General features: G+C 34.8%; 1 protein-coding gene across 1 annotated transcript in view; it reads right to left on the minus strand.

The window, feature by feature from the left end:
• Positions 1-24,295, minus strand: part of THEMIS (thymocyte selection associated) — a 211,352-nt gene that overhangs the window by 162,262 nt on the left and 24,795 nt on the right. Inside the window, exon 2 of the mRNA XM_063665703.1 lies at positions 3,274-3,432. Within this exon, the coding sequence (XP_063521773.1) occupies positions 3,274-3,432 (159 nt within the window). The remainder of the gene's footprint in view (positions 1-3,273; positions 3,433-24,295) is intronic.

A 24,295-nucleotide genomic window follows, 5' to 3' on the forward strand; every position in this document is an offset into this window, starting at 1 on the left:
ACAGCTACTTTGGAATATAGTTTGGCAGTTTCTCTAAACTAAACATACTCTTACTATACAGTCCAGTAATCACACTCCTTGGTATTTACCCAAAGGAGTTGAAAAACACAACCTACCTTAAATGTGCTCAGAACACTTGCATTAGCCTGCAGTCAGTAAAAGCAAAATTCAAAATTTGATGTATGTTTTCTATGGAATGCATATTGCTTTTGCATCATTGTAAAGCTGAAAAATTATAATCATGTCATCATACGTTGGGGACTGTCTGTAGTTTGAAAGTAAAAGAATAAAAGATGAGAGACCTTGCAAATATTAACTGAAAGAAAACTGGAGTGACTATACTAATACCAGACAAAATAGACTTTAAAACAAAAATTGCTACTAGAGTCAAAGAATATTATATAATGATAAAAGGGTCACTCAATCAAGAAGAGATAACAATTACAAATACATATATCCCTACCATCAGAGCCCGCAAATGCATGAAGCAAAGCTCACAGAATTGAAGGGAAAATAAACAATTCAACAATAGTAGCTGGAAACATCAACACTTCACTTTCAATAATGACTAAAACTAGATAGAAGATACACAAAGAAATAGAAGACTTGAACAATACACATAAACCAACAGACATCTGTAGAACACTTACCCAACAAAAATAGAAAATACATTCTTTGCAAGTGAATACAGAACATTCTCTAAATCATATATTAGTCCAAAAAAACAAGTCTCAATAAATTTAAAAGGATTGAGTCACACAAAATATGTCATCTGACCATAATAGAATAAAATTAGAAATCAATAGCAAAAGGAAATTTGGGAAATTTACAAATGAGGAAGAATGTTTTAAAATACCATTTGACTTTTTAAGTCAAAAATTTAATTGGGAACATAAATAGTTTTAAATATAGTATAAATAAAGAGATGCTGCTATTAAAATTTTTGAATAACATTAGTATCCTTGATTTCTATCTTTCTCCCTAGTGCTGATGTAGAAGAATTATCCCTGTATCTGGGATCCCTTTCATCATTATCCAGGAGTTCTCTTTGAAGAAAGAAACTATACGCTGACCAGTGCCAATCACTTTACCTTTCCATTTTCACTCTGTTCTTTACAATAAAACTGTTTTATAAACATCATTTTCAAATTGTTACTTAATAGATGCAAAATTATCATGCCAATTGGAAGTTCAAAAGAATATTCTAAATAGCAACTCCCCAAATTAAATTGTTAGCCAAAAACTAAGTGTTTTCACTATTCTAATAAGAAAAATTCCTTCTACCAAAAGATTCTAGTCATTTTAACTTACTAAATATTCATTATGTGCATCTTTTTCTAAATACCGTGGGGATTATTGTAATAAATAAGATTCAGATTCTGCCCTCAGCAACCTTGTGACCTATTAGACAGATGGCGGTAGTCAGACAAGTACACAAATAGCCTCAATTACATGCAAAATGTGATAAATGCAATGATTAAGGCACGAAAAACTATAGTGATTTAAAAAGGGAATTGTTACGTCTAATTAGAGTACTTAAGAGAGGCATCTTATAAAGTAATGGTTCTCAACACTGGCTGCTCATTAGTATCACACTGGGAGCTTTAAGAAACCTTGATGACTGGACTTTGCCACAGAGCAAACAAATCAGAATATCTCATGTAAGTGGCCTGAACATCAGAATTTTTTAAAGCTCCCTAGGTGATTCCAATGTGCAGTGAAATTTGAGAATCATTGTTATAAAAGACGAGTAAGAAAGAAATAGAATTGAGCAATGTGTAAAGTTTCATTTGAAAGGGGACTGGATACTAGAGCACTTGAAAAAATCCTCACTTCAATATAGCTAATATATTTTCATTCTTCCAACCTCAGCCCAATTAAAACATTCCCTAAAAAGCTTTTCCTGACTCCTCTAATGATATTAATAATATCTTAATAATGGTAATAAAAGCTGATACTTTTTAATGCACTTTGCTATATGCCATGTACCATTCTAAACACTAAATATATTTCAATACATAGCCCTCCCAATAACACTAAGAGATAGATAGTATTATTATTCCCATTTTACATGAAAGGAGGGTAAACAACTTGTCAAAGTTATCCAGCTAAGAAGTGGCAGAGTTGGGATTCAAGTACAATGGCTGCAGAATCCTTGTTCTGAAACACAACCAACTATAGTCTGATATTCCTTTTCAAGCCCCACAAAGAACACAAGTATACTTCCAGCAAACCATGAAACACATTATATTGTAAAGATTTATAAGATTTTTCTCTTCCACTAGTCATTCATTCATTCATTCAGTTACCAATTACTGAGCACACACTCTGTGCCAGAAATTGTGCTTGGTATCAGAAATACAAATTCACATGTTCATATTTTATGTCAAGGAGTTTTAGTCGAGAGCAGAGGTCAGCAAACTACAGTTGATGAGTCAAATCCTGCTTGTCACCTGTTTTTGTAAATAAAGTTTTATTGAGCCATAGCCATGCTCATTGGTTTATGTATTATCCAGAGCTGCTTTCGTGCTACAATATAAATAGCATAGTGAAATAGGTGTGACAGAGACCCTCTGGCCACAAAGCCTAAAAGATTTACTATTTGGCTCTTTATAGAAAAAGTTTGCCAACCCCTAGGGTAAAAAATATGGCAAACGAGAAAGACATCAATGACTATCCAATGAGGTGTATGCTATGAGGCCCAAGATACTATGGAAACATAAAAGAGAAATCTAGATTAGGTTAGAGGGTCAGCAAAAGTCTTCTAGATGAGATGATATTTGAGCTAGTTTTGGAGGGCTGAGTAGAGTCAATTAGATAAGAAAGACCAGGCCGACTTTTCAGTAATATTAGACAGGCAAGGTCAACGGTGATCCAAGGAGCTAGAGTAATGACAGTAGGAATAGCAGAGAGGGTAGATAGGCTTAAACGATGTTACTTAGTTCTACAGAATTTATGAAAATATATCTTTGATTTCTTGGTTCTCATTATTTAGCACAACTAGTGGTGCATATATAGTTGGAATTCACTAAATGTTTGTTAACCAAAAAGATTAATTCTTAAGTACAAGATAAACATCTTTCACTTTAAAAAAGGAGAAAATAGTTGCCTTCCATTCATTCTTAAAACGATCAAACTATAACAATTCCGGATTTTTCCCCCATTATCCTAGAGTGAAAAAAAGACCATTTTTTTCTTGTTTTTGGTTGTGTATATATACATATTATTAACAATATAGTTGTACAAATGATAAGTGGTTGCATTGTGCTGTACCTGGAAAATTCATAGGCAGTTCAAATGGCTCTAGAGACTCACAACCTTCAATCTGCTCACAAATTTCAGCTATGATCTTCTTAACTTTGAGACCAGTAATTTTAATCACTTCTCCTGTTGAAAAACAGCATTCATTTCCAAACATTTCATAAATAGAGCCTAAAAGGAAAGAAAAATTAAAACAGCTTTTTAAAAAGAAAACAGTGAAGAACAAAGTAGACTCAAAAGCTTAATATAAAGTGTTTTAATTCAGTTCCTCTCTTAGCTACCTGCTAAACAGGAATTTAATCAAGCTTGGCAAAATGTACAGCATAGACCAGAAAAATATTAGATTTTCACTTTTTCTACTGGGCCAAGTATAAATAAATCTTATTTTCTTTATTTTTGTAAATTGAATTTATGATTTCCTCAGCACCTTTAGCTCATCTTACCATGGTCAAACTACGAACGTATCTTCCACTACTGAGATTTATGATCTGTTTTTGCTGGGTCACAAAATTAAGCTCATATGACTCAAAAATGATCTAAATAACAACTGCAAGCAAGGTTGTCATACAATCGGAGATGAAAAAGAGGGTCTTCACACCAGGGCTTCATATTAAGAGGATCATATTTATTTATTAGATCTGGTTCTCTTCATTAGCATGAAAGTAAAACTTTTTGCCCATTTTTATCTCTTGGTTTTTGACAAGCTAGAAACCATTCTGAATATCTTTGTGGCGATAGGGGGCAGACCAACCCAAATAAACTAAAAAGCTTCATTTTAGTGAGGATGTCAGTCTTCTTCTTGACAAACCTTTTATCATAGATGCTACAGCTAAGTTTTCACTTACTTGTTTTCCTTTTACATTCCCTGATGGAAAGACAGTGAGGAGTAAAATAACCAGAAGATGAGCAACAGGCAAGACCAGAGGCAAAAATTCTGGATAATCTACACCCAGTGAAAAGGAAACAACCCAAAAACTGTATCTCTGGCGTATTATTGCTTTAAATTCAACACTAAACTTAAGGCTGGTATAAATAAATATTATAGAGCTATGAGCTTTTATATATATATCAGTTTTTCCTGACCTCCAAGATGGTTTATGTTGCCTTTGCCATACTACATGTAAAGTGTATGAGCACAGCGTTTTAGGTTTGCTTGTTTGTTTTCTGAATTTTTCTGTATTGAACCACCTCCTCATAGAATTGTTCCTGATATATAGCATGCACCTAGAACATTTTTATGGCGTTGATGGTTGCCAGAAAAGTTATTAAGCCTGCCATCCAATCTAGCTCTAAACAACAACTCTGAGGTCATATCAGAGTCCCAATAGGTAACAGGGCACACTCAAATTAGAATAATTTCAGGAAGTTTATCATAGGGGCCATCTTTAAAAAGAGGCACAGCCAGTTCTAGGCAACCAAAGAAAATAAATGTCCTGACCTCACTCTTCTCCATAGGCATCCCATTAGCCAAATTCTGCCAGAAGCCAGAGGACAAGCGAGCTGCTAATGTCCCCACAGAAGTCAGCTTCCCAGGCAGAGTGGGTATGAAAATCCAGCACACCCACATTACTGTCCATGTCTGAGCAAGAAGCATTTTTGCAGACAAGAAGAATACGTCTAAAGAATACATCTTAAGGATAGTCTATCCATTCCTCAAGCTTCCGGTACTTATTTCCATAACCCTCTCATTGTCTCATACTATTCCCTTAACTACATATGTGCTCATATTTTCGTTAACTATAATGCATAATGTTATCAGCAGGCTCAAGTCCTTTGTGGAACAAATTGAGGTATTAAAAATACTAATAAATCCACAGTGACATTTTTCCTCCAATTGACTCTGAATGGTTATTTGCTATGATCCTCATTTGGCAATTAATCACATACTAACATTTTATATCTTTAGTATTATCTCACCCTATACTTAATTTTTAATGAGTTTCAGTTTTTATGATTCCCAATTCAATTTTAAACTTCATGAGAAGAAATATTGCATTACTTTCTTGTATGACTACAACACATCAACTTCCCCTGTTCATTCATTCAGCAAACTTTGATTAAAAAAAAAACCTACTATGTTGGTGATTGGCAATAGGAATCAGAGATAAAATGCTTTATTCCTTCCCCCCAGAAGCATTGTCTTGAAGGGAAAGAACAATTAAGCAGACAATTGCAACAGATTATGAGAAAGGTGTAATAAAGGAAATACAGGGCAATGTGGGAGTATACTGAAGGCATTTAATTATGCAATTACATGAAAAAGAGATTAGAGAAGGATTCCTGGAGGAGATGACAGCAGATTTGAGTTTTAAAGGAAGAGTCACAGGACATCAGGACAGGCAGAGGAAATAGTATTTGAAAAGGCACTGAGATGTGAAAGAGCCTGATACATTCTGGAAACTTCAAGTACTTTGTTATGTCTAAAATGTAAGTAAGAAAGAGGAAGTGGTAAAAACAGACTAGAGAAGTAGAGGGAGTCCTGATGGTTCAGAGCATTCATTATTGATTCATTATCAATAAATAAAAAAGTAATTTAAAGTATGAAGCAACGTCAAAGTCATAGAATCTACATTTCCAGTTATCATGGTCCAAAAACACATTTAAGGACAGGTCATTTATACTCTAAGTGTTTGCTATACAAACCTTGGTCCACTGCATCACCTGAGAGCTTGTTAGAATCTTAGACCCCAGACCTGATGAATCAGAACCTGTTTTTAACAAGATCCCTAGATGATTTATAAGTACATTAAGGTTTGCAAACATTGGTCTAGGCAACAAATGGATAACAATATAGTCTCTGTTTTGAAATTGTTGCAAAACTAACATAGAGGGGAGAATGTGTTAAGCAGAGAAAGCACTGGGTGTCATTGAGTTAGCGGATGTTATAAGTGGAGAAAGGGAAAGGGAAGGATTTTAAGTAAAGAAGCAAAGGGTAAAATTTTTCTTTGTCACATTAAATGGAACATAATCTAACCTAGCCCATTTCAGCTGAAGTCTGTCGGGCTTAATTTCAGTGCAATGGTTATCTAATTGTAAATGTAATGTATATCAAATTGGCTGAGTTGGAATGTCATCTTTCTTTTAAAGGTTCAATTGGAATTCAAAATAAAAAGATAAATTTATGTGAGATTTCATATCAATTCACATGGAATAGAAGCCAGAGAATTCTATAAAAAGAAATTTCATGAGTCTTGGTCACCACAAGAAAAGCTTTTGACTCTTCAGGGCTTTTTCCAAGCAAGTCTTTCCTTTTGGAAGAAAAAGGCTCACTTCTTTCAGTCACATAAGGAAAAGACTATCATGTAAACGCTAATCTTTTGTAATTTCTCTTTAATATTTTGTGACTTCCAATGTTCTTCAACCAAGAAAGCTGTTAACTCATTTTTAATAAAGAAAGTGTTCAGAGATGTCCAGCACTAGAAAGCTAGAAAGTTATGTCTATGATAGGTGACAGGGACATATAGCAAAGCTTAAGTCGCTAAAACTGGAAATCTTCTTGTATTTTGTTATCACCAACATAATGTGTCTTAAAATATATTTTTTCCTTCTTGATAAGTTAAAATGGTGAGTTTTAAAAATAGCCAACTTTCATTATCTCAAAACAAACACATAATATGTGTAATTGCTTTTAAAAAAATTACTGAGATATGTGTCTGAAATATACCTGTGTATATATAGACATACGTATTAAAATGGCTTTCATTTCATTTTAATCATAAAACATGTATTTTGAATACGCAAATCTCAAATCTATTAAATCTTTACAGACTGATTCTATCCAAGTCAAAGCATATATATTCAGGATAATGCCAAACATCAGAGAAAGCTGGAACAAAGCAGCCTGTTTTCAGTGATCAAACATTGCCCCTGAAGGCTGTAATGAAAGAGCCATATGCCTTTGAAATCACCTTTTCTGTAATGCTACTTTGCTCAATAAAAACGACACATTAATATCCTTTTATGAGCTCATCCCTTGTTTGACAATCCATATAAGCAATGCTGTGATCACATCAGAACAGCCAAAACAATTGGTTCAATAGATTTTCTTCCATCTTCCCTACAAAGATATTCTCCACTTTACTCAAATGCACTCTCCCTCCATTACGGCCTGCCCTACCACCCCCTGCCACTACACCAGGCCACTCATCCCTTTACATCCTTATTAACTTGTCAAAGTCCAACCAATTCCAAAGCTTCAGCCCATGTTTATCATTTTCTTCAAAGCCTTCCTTGATCCCCACACCTAAGTAAGAATTAATTCTCTCCTCTGTGCTCTGATAGCACTTCATGCGTATCTCCATTATAGCCTTATGTGATTATTATCACTCTTTCAATTGGAGTGTTATGTATATTTTGCAATTTATTATGATTTCCTAGAGAAGAGACATTATCTTAACTATATGTATACCTCCCCCACAGCTAGTAAAACAGTTTTCTATCACTTATTAGATGATTAGTGAATGTTGTTATAATTTTGTTTCATTGTAAAATGACAATTAATTGTTGTGAATATAATAGTGCTCCTTCTACATAAGGAGTTTAAAGCATGGTCAAGTCAAAGATTTTTGCATGTGTTATATCTTTATCTGGTATGTTTGATATCAAATATGTTTGATATACAAGTGAAGTATATACAAGCTGACCACGTTGTGAATTCTCTAGACAAGGAGTAAAGAGGGTAGTGGTTCTATAATATGAATCTCTACTTGTTAAGTTTGCATAAAGAGGGAGCTCATGTGATCATCTGAGATGTATTTTTATAAGTTAGGAAATTATATCTGCAAAGTATGGCTGATAGTGTCTGATAGAACCATATCCACTGGGGTTGCCAGTGGAGATGAATCTTTGCTCATTATAAATAGGTGTGATTATTTTTTGCTTCAGGATAGCACAAATTATCAAGAAGGAGCATCCCTCTAAAGGAAATGTCTAAGTGTAAAACTATTTTATTGGCAATTGTGTACCTAGACATGGCAGTTGATGTGGCATTGAGACCGTTATAGTGATAAATTCAATTTTCCAAATGAACCTCTAGATAGGCGACCACAGGAAAGAAGTTCAAAAGAGGCCATGGTTGCAATAGACATTTATATGGCCAGTCTTCCATAAAGAGATGGTCTGCATTTCCTGTAAGGCAGAGACAATGTCATTCCCACTCTATGAAGAACGTGTCTAAAAATAAGTGAGCATGATATTTTAATGCAGGGTACATACAAGTAGACACGAAAAAGCGAGCTTTCAGCTTTACTAAGGGTGGATTCTCCCAGTTGGACACTAGATACAGCACTAAGAGGTGCATCTGAGAAATGCTAGGAAATGATCTTTCCAGGCCATAGAGACTCTCTCATCCCCAAAATATTAGTATTAAGAAGGTGAAGCATTGGGATTACATAATAAGAAAAGTTATGGCTGTACTAAGAACTAAGGTAAAATCTCTCTAACCTCTAAGAATATAAGATTTTTCTCGTGAATTGGGGGTTTAAGTATTATCCAGGAAGTCAAGCCTAAAGACTGAAATATGCAAAAGACTGTAGGAAATGTTGGTGAGTCTTACTTAAAACATCTGAACATGGGGAAGCAATAAAAGTTCCTACAGATTGGAAATGCTGGGGCCTGAGAGCCAAAAATAAATAAATAAATAAATAGAATCAGATTAAATAAGTACTAGGGCCAAAACCCAGAAAAACACAACATTTCAGTCACTCTGAGTGATGTGCAAGAAATTCAAGTGACTAAGTTTCAGTGATAGAAGAAGAATAAATCACTGTTCCGTGCATTAGCTAAAAACCTGTTTGTTTAATAGTAAATTTATTAATGTAATAGATTAAATAAAACTGTACTAAGAGGGCTTACAAGTGGTTGTCATGATAGAAGTCATCATTGTGGCGCATTGAGTAAACATTATCAGAGCAAAGGGATTTGAGGGTGTGTGTGCAAAATAAATATCTCTCCTGTGTATCCACAAAACATTTATCTATGATTGTGGAATAAATCAGTGATTGTGCATCTTCTGATACTATTATTGAGCAAATATCTCTCACATTTCACCCAAATTTTAACCCTCAAAATGACATAAATAATATCATAATTTCATGTATAAAAAATATTGCATTGGGAGTTGGCTTATTGTTTTAAGAAGGACTTAGTTTCAACTACATTTTATACACATCAACATCTCTGCCTACATTTTATATCTTAAATGTTAAATAAATTTAATATAGACATCTACAGCCATTTAAAATCATAAACTTGTTCTCTATTTCCATTTAATGAATACAAATGTACTGATTGCATTGATTACACAGGGACCCTAATGGATTACAGTGTGTTCGCACAATACATACAAAATAAAGCTTCATGTTATTATCTATTTCCCTAACTTTGTTAGCATTAATTAAACACTCCATTAGCTATTCTGCTTGTGAATTATAGTTTAGAAATTGAGAGTAAAGACTGGGCACAGTGGCTCATGCCTGTAAACCCAGCACTTTGGGAGGCCGAGGTGGGTGGATCACCTGAGTTTAGGAGTTCAAGACCAGCCTGGTCAACATGGTGAAACCTGTCTCTACTAAAAATACAAAAATTAGCCGGGCATGGTGGTGGGTGCCTGTAATCCCAGCTACCTGGGGAGGCTGAGGCAGGAGAATCACTTGAACCCAGGAGGTGAAGGTTGCAGTGAGCTGAGACTGCACCACTGCACTCCAGCCTGGGTGACACAGTAAGACTCCATCTCAAAAAAAAAAAAAAAAAGAAAAGAAAAAAAAGAAAGAAAGAAAGGAAATTGAGAGTAAAGGCTTAAAATTTTTAATAAGACATTTGGAGGTCATTAATTGAAATTGTGCTTATATTGTGCATTTTTACATTTTATTTTTATAACTCATTTTTATTGTATTTTATCAAAGTACTAATTCATGATGGATCAGAAAAGGAAAATGAATTAGGTCTTCACCACAGATAGTTTTGGAAGCACTTCCAGATGGAATTAAGTGCAAACATATGATCACAGTCAAGGCAGGGAACAAGGATGTAGTCTCAAGGAGTTAGAAAGTTAGAGTAAAATTTCAACATCCTGAAAAAGGAAAGTTATAACCTAATACACAAAGTCTTAATCAGTATTATTAACTCATCTATCTCAATGACACAGCAGCCTGACTGCCCTAGCTAAAAGACACAGGAATTTTAATCAACTTGACAGTAATAATTCTAATTGCAAGTTATTGTACTGACATTCTGATTTCTACCTTATATTCTTCTGAGTTGTATGAGTTAATGCTGATCCTAATTGACCATGGATGCTTTGAGTTGCTGGACCTACACAGCTCAGTTCCAAAGCCATAAGCAGGTGAAATCTCCTAGGAAGTAAATTTATTTATTTTATTTTATTTTTTTGTTCTGTTGCCCAGGCTGGAGTGCAGTGGCGCAATCTCAGCTCATTGCAACCTCCACCTCCTATATTCAAGTGATTCTCCTACTTCACCCCGCCAAGTAGCTGGGATTACAGGCACTCATCACCACGCCCAGATAATTTTTGTATTTTTAGTAGAGACAGGGTTTCACCTTGTTGGCCAGGCTAGTCTTGAACTCCTGACTTCAAGTGATCCACCCACCTCAGCCTCCCAAAGTGATGGGATTACAGGTGTCAGCCATCCCACCCAGCCCCGGGAGATGAATTCTATGCATTCTACCTAAATAACATGCCAAGTAGTCTCCATGAGAGAGACAGCAAATATGTGCAGTATATTCTACCATATGTCCCTCTCATCACTAATCATCCAGGGTACATTTTGAGTTGAATCCAGATATGACCTAATAATCCTCAACATCGAGTTCTAGGTGACTATCCATCAGTTGAAGATGGCATGCCAGGTATTAATTATGCCCAGCTCAGTCCTGCACTATGACTTATCTTGCTTTCTTTAAGCCCCCTTGGCTAATATTTTTAAAGATTTTAATCCTCAGATTGGGCTAATTTACTCCCAAAGGCTTAGTCACATGAAATCTGGCAGAAGAATACAGAACCCCTCATTCAATCATTTATTCCAGGTCAGCTGTCTGAATTGAGGCATAAAACTCTAACTTGATAATAATCACAATTGTATATAACCCAATGGCAGTTATAGAATGAGTTTTCATTTACATCTCTAAGTGCTAGCAACCTTGATGATCTCTCGAATCATTGCATCTCAGACAGGAAAATTTAAATACTCTTTTATCCTATTAATGTATTATGAGAACTGAGTCCCCATACAGTATCTGTACCAAGCAGGTGTCCAAATTTTATTTGAACATCTTCAGTGATGGAATTTCATTTATCATAAGGTGATCTGCTTTACTTTTGAGCAGCTCTTACTGTTAAAAATTTCTTCATTTTATTAACCTTTATCTGTGCTTATCTGGGATATACACACTAGAACAGTTTTTCAGCCTTTGAAATTGTACAGAAAACAATTATTTTAACTCTTCTATGTAGAAGCCTTAACATATTTGAAGACAGCTGTTCTTTCTAACAAACAAAGCTGTCAAACAATTGGAATATATTCAGGGCCACGGCTTACTGCATAGGTTGCCCATTATAAAACTACTTGAACCACAACTTACATGGATGTGAATGGCATCTTTGGAGTTGTGGAACATGGAATCCTGCTTCTCAAAAATATGTGTACTTAAGTGTTCCAGGAAAGACTAAATAGTAGCTGTCAGAGATGTCCAAAGGAAGTTTCCTGCCAGAAAACTAAAAATCTTTGTGTGAGGAATAAACAGCCATTTCATACTAGCAACATTTGGCTTTGCCAACCAATGGTCAAAGTAATACCTACAGTAGAAAAAGTACAAATGTCTTAAATCTGAGCAGCAAATGTAGGGAAATAATACCTCATCAATAGCTGGATTCTTCCCCTATGTCCCTTCTACTATTAAAGCCAAGACATAAGGATTATTTCCCCAGGAAAGAAAGGAAGTTTTAGTCATTGTTTAGCTCTGAGACTCAAAGACATTTTGAACACTTAGGGAGATAATTGTCTTGACAAGACAGGCTTTATTAAAATTGAACAACATTTTTCATAATTTCCAAATCTTTTCATATGAATATGAGTCAAATAATGAAAGATGATCTATAGTAGATTATAGACCAAGTGGGGCACAGTGCATGACATAAAGGAATTTACCACCCTGCTAAAAATATTGGGATTTTTTTTTAGTACAAAGAGTACAAAGAGAAAAAATAAAGCATACTGTGTTTTACTTCCAAAACCTACTCTTCGTGCCAGATCAGAAAAAAAAGTTTGAAAATCAAAGCTTTTGATTTACAAGAGCTGTTTCTTATTGAGAGAAGTAAAAACCAGGTCTTGAGGAAGGTCATGGAATTTATGCTTTGCAGTTAGTTTGAAAGGCAATAAAAGAATCTTAAACTATCTTCTGGGAGAGTGCCAGGGAAGCAGAGAGGTGAGTTCAATAGAGAGGCATCCTGGAGAAGATGAGTTGGGCCTGATTTGAAGACACCATGTGCAGAAGTCCAGAGATTTCTATAAATAGCCTACTCAGCATCCCCTGTGATCAGATTCAGGAAGCAGTCACTGTAGATTATGACAAATGACCATCCTAACAAATACTAAATCAATCTGAAGATACAAGATCAGTGTCTCAGCCTCTCAGTTCTGTTTGTTGAAGGCCTCCATCAACACTTACCTGAACGTCCAGCAAAATTATGTTTATCCATATGTATCAAAGGTCCGCATATCCACTCTCAGGTTATGATTGACTAGGACTCATGGAAGTCAGAAAAGCTGTTATACTCATGGTTACAGTTTACTCAGAGAAAGAATACAGATTAAAATGAGCCAATGAAAAAGTTGCATAGGTCAGAGCCCAGGAGAAACCAGGCACAGGTTTCCAATTGTCCTCTCCCAGTGGAGTCACATGGACAGAGCATCATTCTCCCAGCAATGATGAGTACATGTACAAACTGTTGCTAACAAGGAAAGTTTACCTGAGCCTTGGGGTCTTGGGATTTTACTGGAGGTTGATCACAAAGGCATGGAGTGCACACACAACTGACCTTAACTACTAAATATGCAGCACCCCCTTAGAGGTCAAACTCATACAGTGTGGCCAAGGACCTCAGGTGAAAAACAAAACAAACAAAACTGAAAAAACAGACATCCACCAAAAATCACCTTGTTAGCATGAGCTATCCAGGCTAACAGATGTTAAAGTGGCCAAAGGTCCAAAATATACAAAACACTCATTGGGCAGGATGGTCCAAGGGTTTATAAGGTATCTCGAAGGAGCCAGTCAAGACCAGTCCTTTCTTTGGAATGTACATAAAGTTTGAACACCCAAAGCCTGCTGAGTTAACCCTTTACTAAATATCATGTTTCAAGACTTTGTTAAAGCTTGTCAGGAAAAAAGTTGTCCAAGACTTGAAAAGTACAAAAAAGATTACTACATATCCTCTCAGTGGAGAGCTAGATATTGTCTAGCAGATCTTTTAGGAATTATCTGATTCTACAGAGGTATACAGCTTATACTCCTGGTAGAAAATTAATAGAAATGTAAATTATTATTATCCATAGTAATATAAATAATTATTTTCCACTGCAATAAAATGATTTTTTTCCAGTAGATATGTAATTGATCTGTGCCTTGTAGAAAAGATACACTAACATTACATGTTTGAGGTTGATAATCAGGTTTGACTATACTGTAATTCATTTTGGCATTTCTGATTTTTCTTTTGCTTGTGTGTATGTATGTATGTTTGAAATGGATTTAACATCTCACTGATTCCCTCACTTAATGAGTTAAAAATCATTTGCACATTCGTTTTATGTTTATTTGGCAGTGAGGTTTTTAATTAAGTGAAAAAATTGTATCAGTCTCATATTAATTGCACAGCATTTGAATGTTCTTTTCAATAAGTTTAATCATTTGTAACAGAGTGGAATCCTGGAGTCCCAGAAATGCATTGATAATATAAGGAAAATCTCCAATATTTACATTTGGATGGAAATGCAGTGTTGTAACTCACACTCCTCATATTTGTAAAATATTGTACTTGATTTATACTTTAGATTTTCTTCCTTATATCTTTTTTAGCTCTGCTTTTTCTTCCCTCATTTTCTGATTTATTGAAGAGTCTTTAATTGAAAGAATAAAGATGGATTAATGATTTAGTTTGTTCTTAAAATACATTACATTTTATCACATTCATTTATAAAGTGCACTATTCACTATAAGCTAGCTATATATAGTGTCTATAGTTTTATTCAATAACTAAAAATTCTAAAACAAATACTGATGAACATCATTGTATAGTTATGCTACTTAATAGTTTATTTTTGTAGTCAATTTTTCCCTTTGAATGCTTTTCTTAGCAGATCAAGTTCAAAACAGATAGAATTTCATTATCATTTACTTTGAAGAATGACAAATATTTTAAAACTTTATGCTCAAAAGAGTCACTGAGAAATTTTAAAATAAATAAATTCTAAAGATTCTAAAAAATTAGATTGCCCTTTGGTGGATGATCTCACTCTCCCCATATTTCTGTATGTTTGAAACCAATGCATAAAGTTTCATAACAAATTGAACTGAGAGATATAATATTTAAAATTACTCAATACTTTTATTGAACAATTTCTATCATCTACTGAGGATCTAATATCATCCAATTCAGAGCACAAAACCAGATATTATCAAAAGATATACTCATAGAGAAATAACCCAATAAAAGCCAAAAGATCACTTTTCTTGAGAAACTTACATTTTAGATAGCTGGAGACAGAAGGCACACACAAATATATAAAGAACAAAAACAAATAAGCTAGTAGACACTAACGCCAGGCACAAAGAGAGTTGGCTAAGGCAAATAAGATTTTTATTTTTATTTAATTTAATTAATTAATTTATTTATTTTACTTTTGGTAGAACTCAGTAGCCAAGAAAGAAAAAAAAAGTTTTCTGTGCTATAGAAAAGGAGATATAGGTACTCTTCTAAAGACTGTTCCTTTCTTTCTTCTACAGGGAAAATTCTAAGGAATTCTTTTAGTTATATAAGCCATTGTATTCTTGGGAAAACTTTTGAGACAATTGATCTGAATGCAGCTGTACTTAGGCAAGCAATTTCTCTATAACATCAACTGTATGCTTGATTCTTTGGGATACAAAGTAGTAGATAGAAGAGTTGGTTATGAACTCACCACCACCAAAGAAAAACCTAGTTCCACTGCTAAAATAAATCCCCAAACAGTTGCTTAAACAATGAAAGGAAATGCTTATTTCTCTCTCTCAACCAGCAACCTAGAAAGAAGTAGTCAAGGTTTCTATGAAATTATCATAGGATCTAGGACTTTTTATGCTGCTTTCTTCAACAGATCTCCCATCTTACGTTCTAAGATGACTGCTTCTATCTCCTATCATCATGTCTGAATTTCAGCTAGTGAGAAAGAGAAATGGAGAAGAGAAAACATTCCATTCATCTTAGTAGCTGAAATAGATATTTGACACATCAAACACCTCACAATCCATTGGCCTAAACTTAATCAAGTGGCCACATTAAGGTTCAAGAAACCTGCACAATATCATCTTTAGCTGAAACTCTGACTACAGAAAAAACGGAGAACAGGTATAGTTAGGGAACAGCTAACAGTGCCTAACCTAAAAGGTGAGGGAAAGGCATTTATATTTCATTATTTAAATTAGACTATCCTATGCTTGTAAAGTTTACATTGTCTTATCGAGGAAAAATGTATATTTTTATTTGAAACACCAAAGTTAAGAGGTCTGTTGCTGAGTCTGAGACTGCAGAATGAAATTTCAAGACTGATGTTTATCTCCACTGAAGGACTGAAGAAATTACTATTACACACACACACACACACACTTTTCTTTCTCCATTTATTCCTAGGCATTTAACTAGTTAAAAGTCACAGATGAGAATGCCTTATCTAGAGTCAAGTTCAAATCCAGAATCTCCTTTTAATAGATGTGTGACCTCAGGTAATTTCTTCATCTGTAAAATAGAGATAGTGCCTCAACTTCCTTATCTTTAACATAAGAAAAATAATATTACCTCAAATGGCTTTTTTGAGGATCAAATAAGATTATTTTAAGTGCATAGCCCAGCCCATGGCATCTATTTAGGGCTTAATAAATATTCACTATTATTATTTTACCATTTTTTACATGATATTTAAGACTGAATAATCCAGTATAATATGATACTATCATAGGCTGGTGTGATTGTCTTGATCAAGATGCAGGGCAGTGTCCTCCTATGGATGGGGCTTTGCTTTCCCTTAATAAAAATTGGTATTTTCTTTGCCAATAATCCTAAGGAAAAGAAAAAAGGAATGGAGAAGATAGGCTTAGACTGGGGATAAAGACACCTTCAAGATCAATGTTTCCCAGCCTTCCACAAATGAACTCTGGTGTGCCACAAATTGGTTATAGATGTGCCAACGTATTGAACTTCTCATTGCTTAAAGCGACCAGCTCAGGTGGGTCTGGGATGACTGGTAGTTTTGGCTGGTGATATCTGGCTGCAAGCTGCCTTGTCTATTTATTCCCAGTGTGCCAAACAAATATTTATATTGTGTAGAGATGTATCTGTCATAATTTAAAGGGTTGAGAGGAATGGTTCAGGAGCACTCCTAATGGAGACGATAAGCTGTTGTTTTTCATATAGTGGTTGGCTGAGAAGTAACTATTATACTAGGCAAGGGTAGAATCTAGCTTTTCAGAGAGGACCCATGAAAAATACACAAACTTCATTTGCTTATGTGTTGACTTTTAAAAATCTATACAACTAATTAATTAAATATATGATATATGCCAAACAGAATAACAGTACTATGTACTACTAATATGTTGGTGAGCAAATGATGTTTTCTGAACCTTTATGAAATTTTAATGTGTTAGAAGAAAATATATTAATCAAATAATTATACAAATGTAAGATTGCAAAGTGATAATAACTATGAATGAACATTGCAAGACACTAAAAGAAAAGGTCTAAGCTTCTGAGTTCTGAAATATATATGCATGATATTTTTTAAACTATTCAACAAGTATTGATATCTATTAAGCTAGTCAACAAGTATTGATGTTCCTCAACTTACCATAGGGTTACATCCCAATAAACCCATCATAAGTTAAAAATATCTTAAGTTGAAAATGCACTTAATACATATAAGCTATTGAACATCATAGCTTAGCCTAAACTACCTTAGACATGTTCAGAATGCGTAAAGCACCCCACAGCTGGGTAAAATCATCTAGCAACACAGTGCACCATAGAGTATCAGTTGTTGGCCTTCATGATCATGTAGCTGACTGGGAGCTGCAGCTCACTGCCACTGCCTGACATCCAAAGAGAGTATCATACTACATATTGTGGGACGAGGAAAAGACCAAAATTAAAAGTACGTTTTCTACTAAATGCATTCTGCTTTTGCACCATCTTAAATCAAACTACTAAGTTGGGGGCTGTCTGTATTTGTGGAGTTCCAGGCATATTAATCTCAAACTTACAGTAAAGTTTTATTCAAAGGTTTCAGCTAGGACTTTCATTTCTGGGAAGATGGAGTAGACATACGTTTTCCTACCATCATATGTTCCAGATTTGAAGTTGAAAAAGCTGACAACCTGGAAATGCCAGTGGACACAGACCAAGAAAACCCTCAACAAAAGCCTGTTCTCTTTAGCCAAAGGGCTAGGAAAGGAATAGCCTATACAACAACAACAACAGAAAACCTGTCAAACAATAACTATTCTAATCTAGCCAAACATCACAGAAAAACAAAACAAAACACCATTGCCTCTATGCCCACCCACACCAATAAAGGCTGAATAGAGAACTTAGGCTTCGTTCTTCGCCAGGCTGTAACAAGGCACTCCTCCATTTTTTCCTTGGGTGGTGTCAGAAAAGGCAGAGTAAAGAGCTGGGTCTTACATCTTTTCAAGGCAATAACAGTTCTCCAACCCCTGTCAGGGAAACCAGAAGGAGAGCCTGGACTTCCACTCCCATTCAGAAGCACTGATATGTCCTTTCTCCCTCCCACTGAGGTGATGTCAGAGGATGTCTACTGAAAAATCGGCGCCTGTGCCCAGCACAATCAGGCACTTCCCAGCCGCATGATGTAATGACTGGGCCAAGTAAGGCCCAGTAATAAGGCAATGCTCGTACCCCTCCCAACATGGGTAGTGTCAATGAATTCATAGTGAGGGGTCAGCACTCCCACTTCACATAATAATAAGGATCCTTACTTCCTAAAGTGTCACAGAGCCTGAAAGAGAAACCTGGGATTTCTACCCCACTTGGGAATAATGAGACACTGCTTCCTGCTGTAGCAGTGTCAAAGAAACAAAAAAACAGAGAACAAACAGAAAATTAAAAATAAAACAGGAGATGTAAGCCTTGCCATATCAATAGTTACATTAAATGTACATGATTTAAATATGTTTTTTTAAAAAACAGAGATTGGTAGAGTGGATTAAAAAACATAACCCAAAGACATGCTATGACTCACTTCAAATGAAATAGGCAGATTGAAAGAAGATGGATAGAAAATGATATATCATGTGAATATTTATCAACATAAAGCAGAAGCAGCAATATTAATACCAAACAAAGTAAAATTTAGAGCAAATGAAATTACTAGAAGCAGAGAAAAACATTACATAATGATAAAAGTGTCAATCTACCAGGAAGATAAGGAATCCCAAATTTGTATACACCAACCAAAGAACAAGGCTGAAAAATACGTAAAACAGAAACTGTTCTAACTAAAAGGAGAAATAGACAAATCCACAATTACAGTTGGAGTCTTCAACACCCCTCTTTCAACAACTGATAGAAGAACTAGACAGATTACCTATAAGGATATAGAGGAACTCCACAACATCATCAAACAACAGAATCGAATCTTCATTTATAGAACACTTTACCTAACAACAGCAAAATACACATTGGTTTCAAGTACTCACAATAACGTATACTGAGATATCCTGTGCCATAAAACAAATCTCAAGAAATTTAAAATAATTGAATCATAATATTCTATGACCACAATGAATTCAACTGAAAATCAATAACAGAAAGATAACAAGAAATTCCCCCAAACACTTGAAAATGAAACACAACACCTCCAAATAATCCATGAGGCAAAAATAAACTTTAAGAAAAAAATTTTTATATATGCATATAATACATATTTATATCTATATGCATATACATACACATACATACATATATTTACATACACATACACTTAATAAAAATGAAAATACAACATATCAAAATTGTAGGACATAGCTAAGGCAGTACTAAGAGGATAATTTTTAGCACTGAATGGTTATATTAGAAAAGAGCAATAGCCTCAAATCAGCAATCTAAGCTCATAATTCAAGAATATGGAAAAAGTAACAGAAAAAACAAAGAAAATCAATGAAGCAAAGAGAAGATTCTTTGAAAATATCAATAAAATTGACAAAATACTAGCAACTCTGAAAAAGAAAAAAATGAGAAAAGACACAAATTATCAATAAGAGGATAGCACTACAGAACCTTCAGACATCAAAAACGCAATAAGGGAATCAACTTTACCACATAATTTGACAATTTAGTTGAAATAAAGCAGTTCCTCCAAAAAAAAAACAAACCAAAACCAACAAAATATTCTACTTCTCATCCAGTATGAAATAGATAACTTGTTCAGTCCAATAACTATAAAGGAAATTTAATTCATATTATAAAACTCCCCAAAAAGAAATCTCCAGGCCCTGATTGTTTCACCGGAAACAATCTGCCGAACTTCTAAGGAAATATTTTCAACAATTCTAGATAATCTCTTTCAGAACATGGAAGGGGGAATACTCACCAATTTAGCTAGTGAAGCTAGTATTGCCATTATACCCAAACCAGACAGACAGCACACATCAAAACAAACAAACAAACAAACAAAAAAAAACAATTCATTAATATAGACAAAAATCCTTCACAGAAATTTAGCAAATAGAATCTAGCAGTATATAAAAAGAATTATACACCGTGACCAAGTGTGGTTAATGCCAGGAGTACAAGGCTGGCTCAATATTAACAAAGCAATCAATGTAATCTACTATATTAACAGGCTAAAAAAAGGCGTGGCAGGGGGGCACAAATGGTCATTTCAGTTGATGCAGAAAAATCATTTGACAAAATTTTACACCTATTTATTTAAAAAACAAAACTCTCACGCGGGGAGTGGTGGCTCACACCTGTAATCCCAGCATTTTGGGAGACCGAAGTGGGTGGATCGCCTGAAGCCAGGAGTTTGAGACCAGCCTGGCCAACATGGTGAAACTCCATCTCTACTAAAAAGACAAAAATTAGCCGGGCACAGTGGCAGGCACCTGTAATCCCAGTTACTCAGGAGGCTGAGACAGGAAACCCAGGAAGCAGAGGTTGCAGTGAGCCGAGATTGCACCACTGCACTCCAGCCTGGGTGACAGAGTGAGACTCTGTCTCAAAAAAAAAAAAAAAAAAAAACTCTCAGAAAAACTAGGAGTACAGAGAAATTGCTCAAATTGGTAACAAGAATCTATAAAACAAACCAGCAAAACAAAAACAAAAACTTTACAGATAAAATTATACTTGGTGGTCAAAACCTGAATGTTTTCCCCCTAAGATCAGAAACAAGTCCAGGCTATCCGCTCTAACCACGCTTATGCAAATAGTCCTAGAAATTTTAGCCAGTGCAATAAAGCAAGAAAATAAAATAAAAAGCATACACCTTGGAAAGGAAAAAATAAAACAGTCCCTATTTCTGAATGACATAATTATCTACACAGAAAATCCAAAGGAATCTAAAAAAACAAAACACTATTAGAACTATTAAGTGAGTTCACCAAAGTTGTAGGGTACTGGACTAGTATTCAAAAATCAGTTTTATTTCTAAAACTAGCTATGAACATGTGGACAACGAAATTCAGAATAAAATATCTGTGATTGCTCAAAAAATGAAATACTTAGTCGTCAATTTAATAAAACATGTACAGAACTTGTATGCTGAAAACTAAAAAATGTTGATGTGAGAAATTAATGATCTTAACAAATGGAGTGGAGAGACATACTGCTTTCATTCATTGAAAGTCTCAACAACGTAAAGATGTCAATTTTCCTCAAATTGATATACAGGTTAATGCAATTCTTATCAACATTTTTGTAAATTTTTTGTAGATATAGATGAGATCTTTCTGAATTGCATATGGAAAGACAAAGGAACTAGACAAACTAAAACAATTTTGCAAAAGAAGACCAAAGGAGGTAGGAATTCAACTACCCGAGTCAAGACTTATTATTTAACCACAGTAATCAGAACTGTATAGTTAGTGGCAGAGGAATAGATATACATATTAAAGGAACAAAATGTACTCCCCCAAAAACAGTGCCACAGAAATAAGCCCATCTGATTTTTGACAAATTTGCAAAAGCAATTAAAAAACAAGCTTTTTAAAGAACAACAACAAAGTACTGGAAAAATTGGACATCCATAAAATTAAAATAATTAACTAGTACAGGTTACCCTTAAACAATGTAGGGGTTAAGGGCACTGGTCTCGTGCAGTCAAAAATCCATGTTACAGCATCTGTCTTTCCCAAAACTTAACTACTAATAGGCTACTGTTGACTGGAAGCATTCCCAATAACATAAAGTCAATTAACACATATTTTGTATGTTACATGTATTACATACTGTATTTTTACAATAAAATAAGCTAGCGAAAAGAAAATGTCACTAAGAAAATCATAAGGAATAGAAAATGCATTCATAGTATTGCATTTATTGATACCATAAGTTTACATCATTTGTTTATAAGATCTGTCTGAAATGGTGAGCAGCCATGGCTGCAGACCTCAATCTGTGGTACATATCAAGGAATTCAACTTTTTCTTGCAATGTTATGACTTTTGTTTACTTTTTGGGAGTACCAATAGCATCATTAGTAGCACTTTGTAGGTCTCATGCTGTTTTCAAGGTTTATGGTATAGCACTATGATGGAACGTACATGAGAATGAGCTCACTTTTTACTGCAATTCACAATTTGTAGGAGAGGATGAGTACTCGAAAGGAGATGATTAGTGTAACAGGGTGTTTTAATCAGATACTTCCAACACTTGAGCTCATCACAATAGCAACAGAACAGGGCTACAAAATTATTATGGTAGAACAATATTACTATAGTTAATTTTATGTAGTTGTGATTTAACACTGCATCTGTTACATGTGTTTACCTTTCTCTCAACTGTGACTAGCACCATAAACAGTCTGTAAAGGCCTGTGCAAGTTTTGAAAAATGTTAACTTTTTATAATAGATTTGTGTATATTTTATGGTAGTATACGATAAAATAGATTAGTAGCTACATACATTGTATGGATTCATGACATACCTAATTTTCTTAGTTTTTTCTCTTAAATATTTCTAGGCTACGTTGTGAGTTTTTTCAAATTGTTTCAAATCTCCAAAAAAATCTCCAATATATTTATTTTTAAAAATCTGCATATAAGTAGACCCACAAAATTCAAACCTGTTTGTTCAAGAGTCAAGTGTACTAAACTTCACATTATACACACACAAATATTGACTCAAAATGGATTATGAACTTAAATTTGAAAGGAGTTAAGAAGAAGGTATGGCTATAAAAAAGCAACATGAGTGATGTGATGATATAAATATTTTGTCTCTTGACTGTAACAATGTCAATATCCTGGTTGCAATATTGTATTATAGTTTTGTAAAACCTTACCATTGAGGGAAGTTGAGTAAAGCAGGGGTCTGCAACCCCTGGGCCACAGACTGGTGCTGGCCGCACAGCAGGAGGTGAGCAGCTGAAGAGCCAGTAAAGCTGAGCTTCACCTTTCATCAGATCAGCGGGCATTAGATTCTCCTAGGAGCAGAAACTCTATTGTGAACTGTGCATGCATGCAGGGGATCTAGGTTGTGTGCTCCTTATGAGAATCTAATAATCTGATGATAAATGTAGCGTGTACTTGAAACATCCCAAAAACCTCTGCCCCTGCAATCAATGGAAAAATTGTCTTCCACGAAACCAGTCCCTGGTGCCAAAAATTTGGGAACCACTGGAGTAAAAGATACATGGGATCTCTTTGTATTACTTCTTACAACTGCATATGAATCTGCATTCATCTCAAAATAAAGAGTTTATTTTATTTGTTTAAATTAACTTAAATAAATGTGTGTATGTGTGCAACTTTTGACACCAGTGACAGAGAAAGTCTTTGTCAAACACAGAAGCTTGTGCATACAAGCTAAAGTAGTAGAAGAAGCCTCAGCACAATGTAGAAATCCCCAAACTGCAGAAAGCCATTAGGGAAGTCAACACAGCAGGGAGAAAAGCGAGTAGCTTTTGTTGATATTGGAAATGTGAGTCTCTTCCCACCTTGAGACTTCCAGAGGGACTCCACAGTGGAACTATCCAGTAAAACTTTCTGCAATGTTGGAAGTATAATCCGAGCTACCCAATAGTGCAGCTAATAGTCACGTGAGGCTCTTGAGCACTTAAATGTAACTAATGTAATGGAGGAACTCAAGTTTTAAATGCATTTACTTTTACTTAATTTAAACAGCCACATATGACTAGTGACTACTGTATTGAACAGCACAGTGCTATAAAAAGATTAAAAACAAAAATGAGAGCTGCAGTTTTGCTGTTGGTAGACTGTTTCAGAGCTTTGGTAATTTGGTCATCTATGTGTCATGTGTCACCTTGATTGTCCTCTCATGCCGATGAAGTTAGCAACAAACAAATCGAAGTATAATCCTCTACATAGTTGACATGTGATTATAGCTAAATGAGGTCAGTCTGGATGTCTGGTTATTAATATTGATAGGGCATTCCAGAAAGTAAAAATACCGCTTTTAAGATTTAAACAAATTAATGTGTTAAACAATTATCTGACATCCAATGTTTTCCTACATGATCTGATTACAAAATAAAAATTCAGTGGTTGGAGAAAACTCAAGAATATATTG

Source organism: Pongo pygmaeus, chromosome 5, assembly GCF_028885625.2.
Source record: "Pongo pygmaeus isolate AG05252 chromosome 5, NHGRI_mPonPyg2-v2.0_pri, whole genome shotgun sequence".
Taxonomy (NCBI): Eukaryota; Metazoa; Chordata; class Mammalia; order Primates; family Hominidae; genus Pongo; species Pongo pygmaeus.